The 16590-nt window shown below is 44.3% G+C and overlaps 5 protein-coding genes across 5 annotated transcripts; 3 read left to right on the top strand and 2 right to left on the bottom strand.

The window, feature by feature from the left end:
• Positions 1-3188: 3188 nt before the first annotated feature.
• On the bottom strand, positions 3189-3852 carry GL218_08209 (putative Protein similar to RO10; the record flags this gene model as incomplete). Its single annotated transcript, XM_033585004.1, has 2 exons — positions 3189-3583; positions 3645-3852. The coding sequence occupies 2 exons, from the start codon at positions 3850-3852 to the stop codon at positions 3189-3191; spliced, it is 603 nt and encodes a 200-aa protein (XP_033440939.1).
• A 708-nt stretch (positions 3853-4560) lies between these two features.
• GL218_08208 (Vacuolar amino acid transporter 6) lies at positions 4561-6414 on the top strand (the record flags this gene model as incomplete). Its single annotated transcript, XM_033585003.1, has 5 exons — positions 4561-4619; positions 4702-4787; positions 4846-5470; positions 5524-5639; positions 5699-6414. 5 exons carry the CDS (start codon positions 4561-4563, stop codon positions 6412-6414), a joined length of 1602 nt encoding a protein of 533 aa, XP_033440938.1.
• An 809-nt stretch (positions 6415-7223) lies between these two features.
• Positions 7224-8693, top strand: GL218_08207 (putative WD repeat-containing protein C25H1.08c; the record flags this gene model as incomplete). Its single annotated transcript, XM_033585002.1, has 1 exon — positions 7224-8693. One exon carries the CDS (start codon positions 7224-7226, stop codon positions 8691-8693), a length of 1470 nt encoding a protein of 489 aa, XP_033440941.1.
• Positions 8694-9644: 951 nt separating this feature from the next.
• GL218_08206 (Mannan endo-1,6-alpha-mannosidase DFG5) lies at positions 9645-11040 on the bottom strand (the record flags this gene model as incomplete). Its single annotated transcript, XM_033585001.1, has 2 exons — positions 9645-10264; positions 10539-11040. 2 exons carry the CDS (start codon positions 11038-11040, stop codon positions 9645-9647), a joined length of 1122 nt encoding a protein of 373 aa, XP_033440940.1.
• Positions 11041-14759: 3719 nt separating this feature from the next.
• On the top strand, positions 14760-15200 carry GL218_08205 (uncharacterized protein; the record flags this gene model as incomplete). Its single annotated transcript, XM_033585000.1, has 1 exon — positions 14760-15200. The coding sequence occupies one exon, from the start codon at positions 14760-14762 to the stop codon at positions 15198-15200; it is 441 nt and encodes a 146-aa protein (XP_033440943.1).
• Between the last annotated feature and the right edge of the window lie 1390 nt (positions 15201-16590).

Genomic DNA, 16590 nt, shown 5'->3' with positions numbered 1-16590 from the left:
CACGGTTGCAAAGCCTGGCTGAGAATCGAAGAAAATGATTGACAGAATAGGCTCGTCTTCGCGATGACGGGGTTGGAGGGAATTGGAGGGGGAAAGAAGGGACAGGCAAAAGAAGCGTAGAAAGGAATAGGGAAGGGATGGGGTGGTAAATGGTTCAAGGAAATTCAGCCAGTCAATCAAATCGGCTGGAGAAGGGGGATGTAAAGTTGGATGAGTGGAGCGTGCATCTTCCCGGGGGTGTTGAACAGAATCGCAATCTAAGTTCCTGACGAACTGCTGTAATGAATGTAATGCATGGTATAAGAAAGGGTAGAAGGTACAAGTAGATACCCACTTAGTTATATCTATAGTACTAATAGAAGCTATAGTATCCACATACAATCCTTTTGTATTAGATGTAATTAGGTTTCGTACTATGACTAACAGTATATACAGGAGGCCCTCTACTAAATTAATTGAACGGGACAATTAGGCTTACGCAAATTCCCCTGGTCAGGTACCTAGCTGATACCTATTAAAGTTAGCAGGTCTCCTAGGTGGACCTAGCATCTACTCATTTCACCCTAGTCCTCCAGATTGATTTGACCAGGGAGTTCAATGAGCTAGACTTAGATGCACTATCATTGGCCTTGAACACGCAGACCTGTTGGACTCAGGCACAACGTATCTTTCAAATGTGCCATTTACATTTGGCCCCAATCCAACTTTTCTTACAAGGTAATTACATACTAGACAACGTTCAAGCAGTTTTGACGTCGAAAAAGGTTTACTGGTTAAAAGATCTCCAAATACTTACTAAATTTTTCTTATTAGTTAGTAAAGAAATATATAATACACATGGACGACGTAAGAGATGATCCGCTCCTTTTCGTAACCTAGGGCGCTAAAGCAGGAACACGACGAATTGACATCCCGAGTCTACTAGGTGGCGGCAACGTAGTGGAATGCAGTGGTTGAATTGATTATGGTTGGGCGATCCGTGAGTTGGGGAAGACGGAGTTGCATGCTGGCCGACTGGTGTTTGAGATTTAGCTAGGATCTAAGGGCGTCTGCCAAGGAAGAAGGGGATGCAAGGTCTCGGGACCTCTGGATGACTTGCTACTTCGGTGAAAATCTGACATGTTAAAATATAGAAGAACCAGCCTAACCTTCTCCTGCCTTGATCCTTCGAATGATGTATTCACCGCTCAAATCTATACGTTTTCTTAGCCTTAATGACTACAAATCTAATAGATTCGGGCTAGTTAATATTTGGGTGAGGATAATAACAGCTGCATTGCATGTACGTATTAGATCAGGAGATGAAATCGGCTGGTTCCCGATGGCGTCTGTGATTCCCCTCTGGGTAGCCAGTGCAGAGCAAGTTAAGAGTACGTAGTTAGTGATGGCTTCCGATAGGCAGACATAAGATGGTGACATACCTCTAGGGGCGGAATCGGTAGAAGTTTCACGACGCTCTTCAGACTCCCGCAGTTACAGGGCTTCCCATAGTGGAGGGTTGCAATGATGTAAGTATGGTTAAGGCTCTACTAGTAGTATTCATATTCTTCTATCGTCTGAACGATATCGGAATTTACATCAGCGATGTGCTCTGCATTGCGACACGTTTCAAAATGGATCTGATATGGATCTAATACACATACTCTCAAGAAACACCATAAAGAGAATGACGCCAAACGTAGTTTTAAAACTCCATCTTGAGCTCATACCTTCTTACGTATGGTCTGATCAAGATCAATGAAGACTGATCATAAGCCACCTTTGCATCAGTTATGAATCAATAACCCGTACCGATTTCCGGTAGTAAGAAGTTGATGGCATCACATACACGTGTGCATATGCCATGTATCATCCTTTAACTCCTACTCTAGTAATCATTGCAGACGGCACAGACCTTCCTTTTAGTAGGCCAAGAGGCTCTGCACCTGCAGCTTAGATCAATTCCGAGTTTGGATGTGTTTCTTCTAAGCGGATCAAAAAGTCTCCTGGATCTGGGCCTTTTGATCTTCATTGCGACTTTTCATGCATACCATACCTTAAGCAAAAGTGATAAGAGGCTCAGGATAATTTGATATGCTTATCACACTTTTTGAGACCACTTTCTAATGGTTCGACAGACCCAGAGGCCGACCCTCTTATACAACAGTACCTACATTAATATCCAAAGGACGCAGTGTAGATCTTCGTCAATGGCCAATGCGTCGTCCCCGGAACTCAATTATAAGTGCGGTCCCGAAGGGCTGCATTAGCTTTAAGACTGCTCGTGTCAGGCCGCCGATCCCGTCTGAGCCGGCGCGTTTGAGCTTTGGCTCTAACTAGAGCGGCCATCGCACTTGCCACACGTGGCTTAGAAAGAGTTAACAGCTTGTTCCTGCATCAATTCCCATGCGGCGATATGGATGAGGGATATGCAGGTGAGATTTAGTATTCATAAGAATGGAACGTTAGGAAATGACTTCTTGTACTCAGCCACCACCGAAAATTGAATTACCTAGACCAAATCAGCATTACCCTAATTAGAACACCGAGGTCTCTCATAGTTACTAGTATATCGTTATTCTTCTGCTACTTCAATAAGGACTTGGTATTGTTTAGATGGAATATGTATTCATCTGAAGCTTGACTTAATAATACACTACCTGTTAAGGATATCTTGATGTTATTTCGATTTACATCCATCTGCATAATATTAGATTTGAATACTAAGTCTAGTCTAACATGATTTATACTCCTATACTTTTGGGGGTATGCTATGTTTGTCATTGCCCCTCTTGTGTTGATCTTCCATACTAAGACTGATCAGAACCATAATGAACATTGTTATAGTATGGAAATTCTGTACGAACCAAACAAATGGAGCACCTCACTACAAACCAGCAAAAATATTTGTAGCAAGCGAACCTTATTGCTTGGTTCCATTAATTTGAGGAACTTCTAAGTCCCCCCCTAATATTAACCCTCGGTGACGTTAGGGCTCTTTAGTTTCGTTGCCGGCGCGAGACTTTGCGTCTGTTCGCAGTACAAATCGACTCTGACTTCATAGGGCCGTGTACAAACCAAGTAGCACCCATAGTGTCGAGGACGAAGCGACACGGGGAGCACGGATAGGTTAATAGTAACTCGGAATAGTATTCCATCCCCCATAGGAATGTCTATGTTCCAAGGCATATGGTTATAGATCACATGCCTCAAACCTCATTTCTTGCCCTTTCTACTCTTCTTATGACGCGCTCGGCATTCTCAACACGGCTCTCAACGCCTGCCACAAAGTTCGAGTAGCTCATAACATTATGCTCGTACCACCGGCGCACGACAACCTCGCTGCGGGCTCTCAGCTCCGCAATCTCAGCCGCCTGTGCTATCTGTGTCGCTTCGATTCCCTTCATCTTTGGTAATAGAGCAGCTAGAGTAGCCGTGTGCGCCGGGTCTGGAATCGGCGTGTCGGATATGGCCGTGAGTGCGGAAGCTGTAGCCGGGAATGAAGACGCAGCGGCGAGAACAATAGCGCGCAAGGCCTCAGGGGAGAGTTCGGAGGGTAGTTGGGACGGTGATGGTGGTTGGAAGAGAGTTGGCTGGGATTTATCTAGGGGTAGTTAGTTGAATCGCTCATAGTGTTTGCGAAAAGAAGGGAAAACAAAACATACAGAGTTTAAGAAGCTCGGCATAAACGCGCATTCGTTGGAGGAGAGTCGCAAACCGGTGCTCCAGCTCTTGCATACTTCTTATGGCCGATACTTTGGGTTGCTGAGCTGTGTGGCCATATAGTAAATGCTCAATGCGCAAGAGTCGCGCTTCGAGGAGAGATATCGTAGAGAGCGTCGTGTTGTCTAGAGTTGATTCCATGGTGTCCATATTGGGCACTTATTGAGCGGTTGATAACTAACGAATCGGTAACAAACGTCATAAATGACACAAAGTCTAAAAGAGTGTCTATTCGTAGTAAAGTATAGAAGGAATTAATGTTAATTGGTAATTGTAGAACAATAGATAGCTCTCTTTGATGCATTCTATAAAAGATTGATAAGGATAAGGCTGAGCTAATCTAGGCTGAGTTCCCCGGTCTTTTGGGAAACTTCGGGATCCCGGCTCGGAAAGCTAGCCGCTAATAGCCTAACCAGGAATACGTGATTTAATTGATTGGCCAGAAATAGCTGTCAGCAGACGTAGTCCCCAGATGGGGAGATTGCGAATGGCCTTGACGACAACTGGCAGTCACAGTTAAATCTAATTCTACTCTAGTGTTTGACGTGTAACGATCACTTTCCACCCTCTCATCATCATACGAATATAACCACCAAGTAAAGGAGCGTCATCGACTTAATACTGCGACTATATCATACAATAAATGTATATCCTATTCATTAACCGCTAAGCGCGTGGAAATAATCGAGGATACTGAGGCCCTAAAGCAAGTCGCGTATGAACGAAAGCGGTCAGCCAGGAAGAAACCCATCTTGTCTTACTCGAGCAGTGAGGCAAGATTGAGACACACAGATCTTCAGCGCAGCTAGTTGCTGCTGAGGAGGATATCAATAGGGATTATAGAGTCCCCCTTGGGCTATGCCGAATTATTCAACCATTTCTGGAGAGAGCTCCGCCTCCACCGGCGATATGACAAGGTGCGTAGCGTAGCCTCGACAGCTAGCCGCTGCGATTCCTATATCATTAATAATAACGGTCAACACTAATATTATTCTACAGACAAAAGCGGGCTCGCGGTCGTCCAAAAGACACTGGAGGAGGACAGGCCACCATGATTAGCAGTGTTATTAACCTTCTTAATACTAGTAAGTCATATCCCTCTATGATGTCGTCAGTCTAAGTCTAACGTAAGTGGCGTTATAGTTATCGGCGCTGGCACACTAGCGATGCCCTCGGCTATGTCACACTTCGGAATGGTAGCCGGAGTTATCGTAATCCTATGGTCAGGGTTTACATCTGCCTTCGGTCTATACCTTCAGTCCCGATGCGCACGATATCTCGACCGTGGCACCTCATCGTTCTTCGCCTTATCCCAAATGACATATCCCAACGCCGCTGTTATTTTCGATGCTGCGATTGCCATAAAGTGTTTCGGAGTTAGTGTATCATATATAATTATTATCGGCGACTTAATGCCAGGTGTGGTGGAAGGCTTTGACGGCAGAGCGGCTGATATTCCATATTTGATGGAGCGTAACTTTTGGATCACCGTCTTTATGCTCGTTATAATTCCTCTAAGCTTCTTGAGGCGCCTAGATTCTCTGAAGTACACCAGCATTATTGCCCTGGTTTCGATAGGGTATTTGATCGTGCTAGTTGTCTATCACTTCGCTTCGGATGTTCTTGCACCTAGAGATAAAATCCGGTTTGTCTCGTGGGGAGGGCCCGTGGAAGCTCTCGCCAGCTTACCAGTGGTTGTTTATGCATACACCTGCCACCAAAATATGTTTTCTATTCTCAACGAGGTCTCGAATAATTCCCCCGCTAGGTACGCTTCTCTAGCACTAAAAACTCGTGATACCACACTAACAAGGGTCATAGCATAATGGGTATCATCTTTTCTAGCATTGGTTCTGCTGCTGGTGTCTATATACTGGTCGCTATTACTGGATACTTGACCTTCGGCAACGATGTTACAGGCAATATTGTCTCCATGTGTATGTCATCTAATTTACCTTCTCCCTAATTCGCGATTAAGCTAATGACTCTACGCTAGATCCCGCATCGGTTGCCTCTACTATCGCCAAGGCGGCTATTGTCGTTCTTGTAACATTTTCTATCCCGTTACAAATACATCCGTGCCGAGCATCTGTAGATGCAGTTCTTAAATGGCGACCCAAAGATGTATCTCGCCCTCAGGGGCGGACAAATTCCCCTGGCGGCCGACCGCTTCTCCCAAACCCCGCTCAATCACGATCAGATCATGGACCGAGCGCGCCTATGTCAGACGTGCGCTTTGCCATTTTAAGCACGATTATTATAGTGTTAGCTTATATCGTTTCCCTAACTGTGGTCTCGTTGGAACGAATGTTGGCTTATGTCGGTTCCACGGGAAGCACGAGCATCAGCTTCATTCTTCCGGGTCTATTTTACTACAAAATCTCGGACCCGAATTCGATCCACCAGCAACGCCTAACTAAAGAAGATGACGATGTGCTGTCTCCCCCCAGCTCTGATTCCGAAGAGGGAGACGGGGACGAAGGGCTTCTGGGGAGAAGCGTAGAAAGTATTCACAGCGTAGCCAGCGGTTCTAGTGCTAAGAGTAAGAATACGAAGTCTCCATGGCGCTGGCGGAGGAAGTGGAGGTGGGATATGGAGCATATTAACCCCAAGTTCTTAAGAGGGGCGGCGCTTGCCTTGTCTATCTACGGCGGATGTGTTATGGTCGTATGCCTGGGGATGAACTTGGTCGGTACCGTAACAGCACATTAACTTAGGAGACTTATCCCGCCCAAGATTATAGATTTTAAGGATCATGAGATAGATCCAAGACCCTCAACTAGTATCGCGCATGTTTAGGGGTTCAGTATCTCTTACTTTCTTTCTGCATTTGTAGGAGTTTGGGATAGGGTTGTTTCATTGTACATATACATTTGGGTTCCCAGCGTTGTTTGATGTTGGGATTGAATATAAATTGTATGCAATTGCTCTAATCCTTACAATTTGTTCTGTTCTAGCCTGCTTGCAATTAAGCAGTTATCAGTGTATACTTCATATAATTGTCGATGAACATGGATATGCCATGAAGCAGCTTGATAGAATTTATTCATAGAGAATATTTTTGTACTTTATTTCAATAGTTAGGTACTGACATACCTACCTAATATTGAGTATGTATCTACACGCAGGCATTTGCTAAATAAAATATAAAATATCATAGTTGGGTGGTTCACTGCTACTAAGAATAGAAGGTCAACGCACTATTACGTGCATGAGGCCCCTATTTAATACTTCAGGGTAGACGTTCAGAGGCAGATTATATAAAAACGATCTCCACTTATAAGGCGTGGCGGGGTCCGGCAGGATATTGCCCCACCAAAAAGTAAAAAGTTGAACTGATTATCAAGCAGGCGTCGACTTCTTTCTACATTATTACACATTTACCAAATAATCTGTAAGTCGTTTATAAGCTGCGACTATTTGTCCGCTATATTTATTGTCTCCCTTCGCAAATTTTGCTAATTTATCACCTCAAATTACTAGGATACCCAAGCGCGAAACCTACCTATCTACCCCTCATCATGTCTGCCCCTCACAGAGACGATGTAGACGATACGCCCGAGATGCTCGACGCAGAGGATGCGCTTGAGGAAATTCAAGATACTGAAGGCGATATAGCTATGGACTCGGACGACGAACCAGAAGAGATCACTTTGCAAAACGACAGTATAGCCTATTTCGACGCTCACAAGGACTCTGTCTTCGCCATCGCTCAACATCCCACCCAACCTTCGCTCATCGCAACTGGTGGTAGTGAAGGTGAAGGGGATGATGCGCCGGGAAAAGGCTACGTTTTCGATACCAGCCCAGTTGTTGGTCGACCTGTCCTCCCGCCTAGCTACAATGCCGATCCATCATCACAGCAACAAAAAAGCACCGAGTTAAAACCGGTTTTCACAATTGAAGGCCACAGCGATTCGATTAATACGCTTGCGTTCACGTTGCCCAACGGGCAATTCTTGGTTTCGGGAGGTCTAGATGGTAGATTGCGCACGTACGAGCTATCCGTAGACGCGCACAATAAACCGTCTTTTGCATTCCTCGCCGAGTCCCAGGAGGTGCCCGAGGTGAATTGGCTAGCACCGTGCCCGTCGTCGAAGTATCCCAACACCATTGCACTGGGCGCTTCGGACGGCTCCGTCTGGGTATACACGATCGACCCCTCCGATTCCGCGAACCCGATGCAGATCGTCCAGAGCTACTTCTTACATACCGCATCATGCACGGCCGGTTCCTGGTCACCCGACGGCACATTCCTAGCTACAGTATCGGAGGACAGCTCACTGTGTGTCTGGGACGTGTGGGGCGAAGCGGCGGCCAAGAACCTAGTCAACGACAACGGTCAGACGGTAGTATCGCTCACGGGCCAAGACCAACGCTTTGGCGTCGAGGGTGGTCTGTACGCGGTTGCTGTGGACCCCAAATCCACATTCGTCGCGGTTGGTGGCGCGGGCGGCTCGATCAAGATAGTAGGACTGCCACGAGTAGGCGTAGACAGCCAGCCCGCGTCTAGCAAGCAGAGCAAAACCAAAGCTAAAGGCGGGGAGGTGGGGAGCGCGCAAGGTGGTACTATTCTAGCTGATCTGCAAACGCAGTCGGACGGAATTGAGACGCTGAGCTTCTCTTCGAAACAACCACTTCTAGCAGCGGGTAGTGTGGACGGCAGCATAGCGGTATACGACACATCGCGGCGGTTCGCACTGCGGCGGCATATCAAAGAGGCGCATGAGGAGTTCAGCGTGGTGAAAGTCGAGTTTGTAGCGGGGCTCGGCGACGGATGGTTGCTGACGAGCTGCGGTATGGACGGCGTGGTTCGCCGGTGGGATGTCCGAGGCGCGGCTAGCTCGGCGGTAACCAGTCTAGTAAAAGAGTGGAGGGGTCACAGGGGAGACGGCGAGGGCGGAGGAGTACTCGGGTTCGTGCAGGGCACGACCGGAGAGCGAGTTGTTACGGCGGGTGATGACGGTGTCGTGTTGGTATTTGAAGCTTAGGGATTTAGAGGTACTTCATGATAATGCTAGAATTCATACCCGGCCGTAGCATAATAGAGCTTGGGCTAAGATTTATATTTACCTCTTCGTGAACAATTATTTTTAATCGCTTGTTGTAGACCATATAGTTGGTTACTTGCGAGTATAGTATTAGATTTTCACTAACTAGCTTAACTTCCTTTAAAATAACAAGTATTATAATTATTTAACTATAGCTTTAAGCAGATAATTAGAATAGTTATTATTTGAACCTTCTGATAATCAATATAAGATGTGAGGTACCTTGATTTAATCCATCTTTAAAGTGTCCGTATCCTTAAATAACAAGTTGCTGGTATTGCTAATGTCTTAAACCCTCCTTCTCCCTAACTTATTTTAGGGTAACTCAGGTGTTTAGAAATGGTGACGCGTCATTCTAACTCGTATACGCACCCCTTTCATCCGACTCTTTCAACGTAGCCGCGTTATTTGCGCAATTTAGCTCCGGTTATAGAAAGCAATATACTGTATACCTACCTAAGTAGAATATTTAAGAACAAGTTAAACCCGATTTCGGACCAAGACGGATTAAATTAGCTTCACTACGAATTGATGTCTTTCAGAATTCATACTACAACTCATCGCCCTAGGTAGATAGATACCTAGAAATGACAATTAGTTCCTCAGTTGATTATGAGTTTTTAGAGGTTTGGACTTTATACTGTTTTACAATTAACTAATATGTACATGTGTCTATTCAATGTGATAGACAAAGTAGTCTAGATATATGGATCTATCATGAACCCATTCGTGTAGATCCACCAAAACATATCATAACAGCCAGCAACTGCTAGTTAGGTATAAATCTAATAGGTATACCCGTGGTCCCAACCCAGGACTCCGAACGCCATCTCCTCCACATAAACCCCCTCTAAATACCCAAACGTGAAAAAAATCCATCATAACAATAATTTACTTCTCGTCCATCAACACAAACCACATACCACTCAATAACCCACCAAGAGCAAGTGTCGTCAGTATTCCAGCTCCGGCCTTATCCCCCGCCGTAATAGGCTTCGGCTGCTCGATCTTGTCGGCATCGGAGGCACCCGCATTCGGATTGCCTTGGGACGAGCCTCCAGTCTCCGACGTATAGGGTGGTTGCGCGAGGTGGACCAGGGGCGCCATAACCGCTTGTAGCGCATTCATCTGCTCGCCGACCCCGCTGATGCCGTCGAAGGTGGCTTGCTGCAGCCAACTGAACCCGCACGCCGTCCCCGCCGGACCCTTGTAATCCGTCGATGCGGGGCCGGAGCATTGCTTGGCGGCGGCTTGGGCCGACGATTTCAGCAGCGGCGTGATCGTGTCGGACGTGAAAGGTGCGATGACTGTTGTTAGAGCCATCCACCGGCTTAGATGGCCTTTGAATGCCTGCTGGTCTGTGTTGCACTTCGCCGACGTCTTCTCGCAGCTGGGCTCCCACATTACTCCGTCGTCGAAGAATATACTCGCCACGGACTTGACTTGTCCCTCTAGACGTGTCTTCCACGGCTCGGCGCCGTCGGTGTGGTTATACATGGCTGCAGCACCGTCTAATGCGTGGAAGCATTTCATGTTAGCTTTGCAATACTATGATTCCAGAATCTTCACCGTTGGTTTTTTTTTTTCGATTGGGTCGAAATGATAGGGTCGTCAATCACACTTACTACTGAGCGTTAGCCACTGTATACCTTAGGGAAGTAGTTTCGAGGCCATTCTATAAAGAATGGCTCGAAAGTAACAACGTGGGGCGTTTTCATACATACCATAAAAATAATCCCGCGTTATAAGTGAATTGGGCCCCGTTGAGCTGCGTGCAGTTCTCACTACCTGCGTTTCCGGCGCCGTCTAGCACGTTGTAGTTTTCGTTGATGAAACCGACCGATTGCTCCCATTCGTAAATCTTACTCGCCCATTCGCTATAAGTCTCGTTGGCGGTGTATTTAGCCAGGCGCGCGGCGATGTTGAAAAAGCATCCGTTAGAAACGGAGTTCTTGTAGTTGTACCCGTTGTTGAACGTGTATATTTGCCAACGCATTCCGCCACCGCATGTGTCGGGCTCCCATCGTCCTACGTACTCGTTGTATACGGCTTGGACCAATGCTAGCCATTGCGGTTGATCCGGATCCGGGTTTGTGAAGTTCATCTCGGCGGCGGTCATTGCTGCCATGGCCCAAAACCCCTGATCGTCGTTGCCTTCGGACTTTGTCTGGTTCGAAGGCATGAAGTCCGCGTCATCTCCGACTTGATGTTGGAGAGCCTGGAATGTGATGTCGTTATACGTTTTGTCGCCAGTGAAAGCTGCATAGTCTATTAAGGTTCCAAACATGGCGCCCGCCTCCCACCCTGTAGACTCTATTAGTTCAGAGTTGAATTTATTGGTGATATGAACTACACGCACAATAGTATGGATCAGGTAAGTTTCCAGGGACATCGCCCGTATTATTTCCTATGAAAAACTAATTAGTAGAATTTCTTTTGTATGATCCAGTGATCCGGCTCACCTGAATAATATTTGACAAGGCCATAAGCAATAGTACTGGCAGCCGACTTAATAGAGGCTTTTTAGTGTTAGCTATAAGCCATGAGTATGGTATGATTTACACCAGTGTCTTACAATCACTCGTCCAGTCTACATCGATAGCAGCCACCAAGTTGAGAAGCAGTCCTAAAGTACCAACAAGAATCGATAAGGGATACATAACGGCCTCGCTTTAGAAGAAATAGAATCCAAAGTGTATAAGTTGAAACCAGCAGGTTTTTGGAGTAGACACGAGGGAGTGGTTAAGTAAACGGACCTTTCTGAAGGGCCGATGGTGTAAGAAACTAAGTGATCGGCCAGCCACATCCACCATACATTACATTTCTTCGTCAACTTGTGGACCTATGTAGCAGATCCTGATCTTCATATCTACGTAGTTACAACTATGTTACGGGAGAACCCACACCATCGTGTTTGCCGACGCGGCTTCTGTGGGCCTGAGACTGGTCTAAGTATTAGATATAAATTCAGTGGACCACCCAACTAGAAACTAGCACTGATTGTAAAAGTCTTTCCATTTCATTTTGTTTATTTCTGCGCTATTTCTAATGACATGGGAAATGTCAGACGTTGTATACGTACCCCCGCTGGTTACGCAGAGCAGTATTATCGAATAGAAGTGGTCGGTTCCATATCTCAAGTTTCGAAGCGATCGCAGTTTGGCGTGGGGGCCCCACTATGACGCCATCTGGTACGCGTAAACTATCATGATGTGCCTCAAGCTGTTGTAAGCAAAGCTTCTTATGTCTAATCTTAGACGGCTAATTACCGGAGGTTAGGCTTGGCCGACGGGCCGGGCGGATCGTCAGGGGAATCAGAGAACAAGCTTTTTTTTTTTTTTTCTTGCCGTCATGCGAGACCCATCCCTAAGGCCGTTTTGTGGGGTTTCTGTGGTTTTTCGTGTTCGGCCCGGAGCCTCTCTCGGTGGTACAATGTTAAAGTACAAGAAGGTAAATACGAACAGAGAAATTAAAGAAATATTCGCAAGGGCGGAGAGATTTTCAGTCGCGTAAAATCTCACCGTCGCTCATTACCAAACCCGATTTTCTAAGCCTCGGAAATGTAAGGCTCTTTGGTTCTTTGATATGTTTGTTTCATTAAGGCGATTTGGGCGATCCGCTAACATTGCGACCAGCAAAGTGCACACAATTGGAATTCCATATTTGTTTACAACCCCTTGTAGCCCCTCTTTTCACAGCCTTTCTTGTCTCCATAAAACCATCAAGTACCTAGATTCAACTTGCAACTTGTTATCAAAATTCTACGCAAGGAATACTCCTTATCATATTAACAAGCTTTATCAATTATCTAGCGCTATTGATTCCATAGAATTAAGAGACAGTATGAAAGAGGTTGTAATGTACAATACCTCTCTTGAGCAATAATATTTTTTAAATGGCAAATTAGACGAGAGATTTAGGTTAAACTCCAAGTCTTGTCAAAGTGTATAGCTTTCTAAGTGAGGATCGTGAAGGTGCCCACAATCTTCCTGGAACTATATGAATATACCAATACATGTGGCTACGGTCTTCACCGGACTGAGTCAAAGTTACCGTATTAGTGAGGATATTTTATGACTATGGTAGTAGTGCTCCTTTATAACAAGAAGAGTAAGTTTTAACTATTAGAATGATTGTATAAATAGGTAGGTAGACATGTATGTGTGATGCAGATATCTCAGGAGTTGCGGACCAATCAGACAATCCTGCTCTCACCAATCATATCCTAAGCTACTGCATAGGGCGATCCTCAACTGTCAGCTTTCAGCGAAAATTAATAGTCGGGTCTTGGCATTTGACCTCTTTGAATAGTCAAGCCTTTTAGTTGACACACTTAACCTCAATTCCCTTGTATTTAACGAGGTGAACTATGCTGCTTGATGCGTTGTTTTAATTTCATATTACGATAAATATTTTTGTTGTCACAAACTCCTCCTCTAGGATAAGGACGACGATAAGGACTACATAAACTTTTACCTTGCTTTCTCTGGAACATATAATGTTTTCGTTTACATAAAGATACCTTATTAGAAAGACCTCATTAGAAAGAAACGACCAGAAGGGTCAATAACTATGTGTTACGAGAAGTACCACGGACCATCGAGGAACAAGGCTGGTGCATATTCCCATAGTACGTAGAACTGCTAAGCATTGTAGTACCTATCCATGTACCACATCATTTAATGTACATTATATGTACTCGTTCACATCTACGAGGTGTAAGTAAACACCCAACCATAATGGGGGCCAATATGAATTATCATATGAATAATTCATGTCGCTATTAAACCAGATTTATTCGACTATAAAGCCTACCTAACCTACCTTAGGTAGGTAGTTTTATTATTCATAGAAGGGGTCCCAGTCATGGTTTTGGTAACCACCAACGTCATCAACGATCGGATCTCCAACTGTAGACCTGCATAAAATATACTCGGGTGGGATGGTTCCGCTAATGGAGATGACTCATTTTGATATCTCGGGTGTATTAGGTTGTAAGTTGCCCTCGAAGTTGACAGGCTGGGGTATCACAACCTTACCCCATATATACAACGTAATACGGGTGTAGTACCTAGAGTTCTTTTAAGACCGGACAACTCTGCTCTACCTACTATGTCGGCTATTTATAGCATATTTGAAGGTGGTAATATTTGGCGTGAATAATCTACTACCTACTTGTAAAATGATTCGTTATATATCCTGCGACTGGTGGTCATATTGTGGCGTCTAGCTATCCCTACTAGCGGGTGCTGATACAAGGATTAACTTGCACCCGTTAAAGAATTCACGATGTGCAAAGAACTAAAAAAGACCAAAAGTCAAAAGTTAAAGTAGTTGTATCGTAGAACGTATTGCAAGGTGGAACCAAATAGCATGGAAACAACTTTGCTGTTCTGTAAGGAATTCTAACCCAACTACGAGAATCTACGTCTTAGACATGATATAAATATATAGAATACTTGGAAACTAGATATAAATGGAAACTTTCTATATTGAGGCATGTAAATCTCGGCATGTAATGCAGTAAAAAATATAATATATATCCTATATACCTTTAGCCATTATCTGTGGTACTTCATAGGGCGCGACGACACCTTTGGGCTTGTGTGCATAAAGGATAAAGCAAAGACACTATTAAAAAGTAAAAAAAGCCTATACATGTTCAGATAATGGTTGCTTAACTTATACTAACGAAATATGCATTGCAATAATGTACTTCGCTTAATATAACCCAATGTATTTTGATTCCCTTTTATGTATAACAGTTTTCATCTTCTATATAAACCCCTAACTTACCTCTGAGTCATCTATGTTCAAATTCTTGTAAACGCAAAGTGTTCCTACTAATGTTTGCGCCTATTATATACAGCCTATATTAAAGTACTGCACTATACTTTCTACGACGTAAGCTGCTACTTCTATTTCTTATTTGGAATTTCCAAGCACATATGTCTCGTCTCTTTGGGATATTCTTCCGTGCCAATACTAACAGTATCCGTTTCCAGAATGCCTCCCAAGAAAACAAATAATAAAGCCCAAACGTTGACAGCTCGAGATATTGAGATCATTGACACTATTTTGCAAGCTTGCCCTCCTCATTCGAAACCCAAAATAGATTGGACTACTGTCGCACCCAAATTAGGGTTGAAAAATGAACCGTCAGCTAAGGAAACCTTCCGTATTCTCTGCAAAAAGAGAAACTGGTTCACCGCGATTGACTCCGAGTCTAAACCTGAGCCTAAATCTTCTTTGAACCCTCGAAAAGAAGCCGCTGCTCAGGACGAGAAGGCTTCCAATATTAAATATAATACAAGAGGTCGTACTAAGAAGGAACCCCGAGCGGAGCTCAGGCCCAGCACTACCAAGCTCACCGAGACTACTGAGAGTGAGGAGGATACAATTTCAGATGACGTGTCTGACTTCGAACTCACCTATGGCAATGTCTGAGATACATTAATCCTAGCTTAGAGGATGAGTTTGAATCCTACAGAAACTTTTGTGTGATCAGGAAAGCGATACATATATGAGTAGAGGTATAGCTTGATGGCTGCGAATGCTGGGTGAAAACTTGGGAACCCGTACACTCATTTCATCATCTCAGATCAATGTCACGTATCAACGCTTTAGGTAATTAAATACCTGTTATTAGAGATTTAACTGGGTGAATACCTAAATATTCTTGAGCCTTATCGTAACCAATTTCTTAATCCACTATTTCAGAAGAGAAGAATTGTAGCGTACCTTGGTACTGGAAATGGGTAGGAGACAGCTGGCGCTAAACTTATTTGATTTAAATTCACACATCTATGCAAAGGAGTCAGGCGATGTTTTGTATCATTAATTGAATTTAGAAGCTAATGTATTATACGTTTAGTACTCCCCCTTTCCCCAACTTGACCAGTATGAGATTTGAGTGCAGTCAATCTAGTGAAGCTTCTGCTGTAAAAGAAGAACTGCCGATGACTTAGGTTAGGTACTTATTACATATAGTTTTAATTTAAAGGTGTTAAAAGTATCCCCTTGGCTGGCATAAGACAGCAACTCCATAACTTTCAGTATTAGTACATAAGGCTTAACGTCATTCATTAACATAATAGGAAAAGGCCTTATGATTAGTCTCTAAAACCGCAACCTATAAATATTATTGGTCGATTCAGTACCGCACGAGCGTTTCTTTCTTTTCTAGCCAATCCGTATGTATTGATACTGAAATTTATGGAGTTGCTGTCTTATGCCAGCCAAGGGGATAATAATCTAACCTCGCACTAAGAGGTCATTAGGTGACGTATGGTTCAGGCAGTGATAGTCAGGTACGGAAGTTGAGGCAATATATGTGGAGTGAGGCAGTTTCAACTCTATAATGGACTCTGGGGTATTGTGGATCACTTATAGTCATGCGATGATGTAAGTTACGTCGATAGCTTCCAATTAAGTATCAAAAGCATAAACGGAACTCGCAAGTAGAAGTGCTTGGCTCGCAATCATACGATGAAAACCTTGAGTGCGCTCACTACGTAATTGGAACGGTCACAGGATACATTCATCAATCCCTGACCAATAATATATGTACCATGACGGATGTTACAATATCTCTTTGGATAACTGAAAAGTTGCATGTTCTCCCCGCACCTCAATTCTGAAATCATAGGAATACCCTCGACCCTATAGATCGATACTTATACTTTATAAACCGTCAGCTGAAGTTTGGTCTCTTTTCTCCCAGAAGATCTTACTTAAAATCATTCAAAAAAGACTAGTCATATTCAGCCAAGATGTCTGGTGGCGAAAAAATCAGTCAGACCCCCACGAGTAAGGGAAATGTTCTTAGTAGCCAGCA

The sequence above is a fragment of the Daldinia childiae genome (assembly GCF_008694065.1).
Source record: "Daldinia childiae strain JS-1345 chromosome Unknown Scaffold11, whole genome shotgun sequence".
NCBI classification, from domain to species: Eukaryota; Fungi; Ascomycota; class Sordariomycetes; order Xylariales; family Hypoxylaceae; genus Daldinia; species Daldinia childiae.
This window is presented reverse-complemented; position numbering and strand designations above follow the sequence as displayed.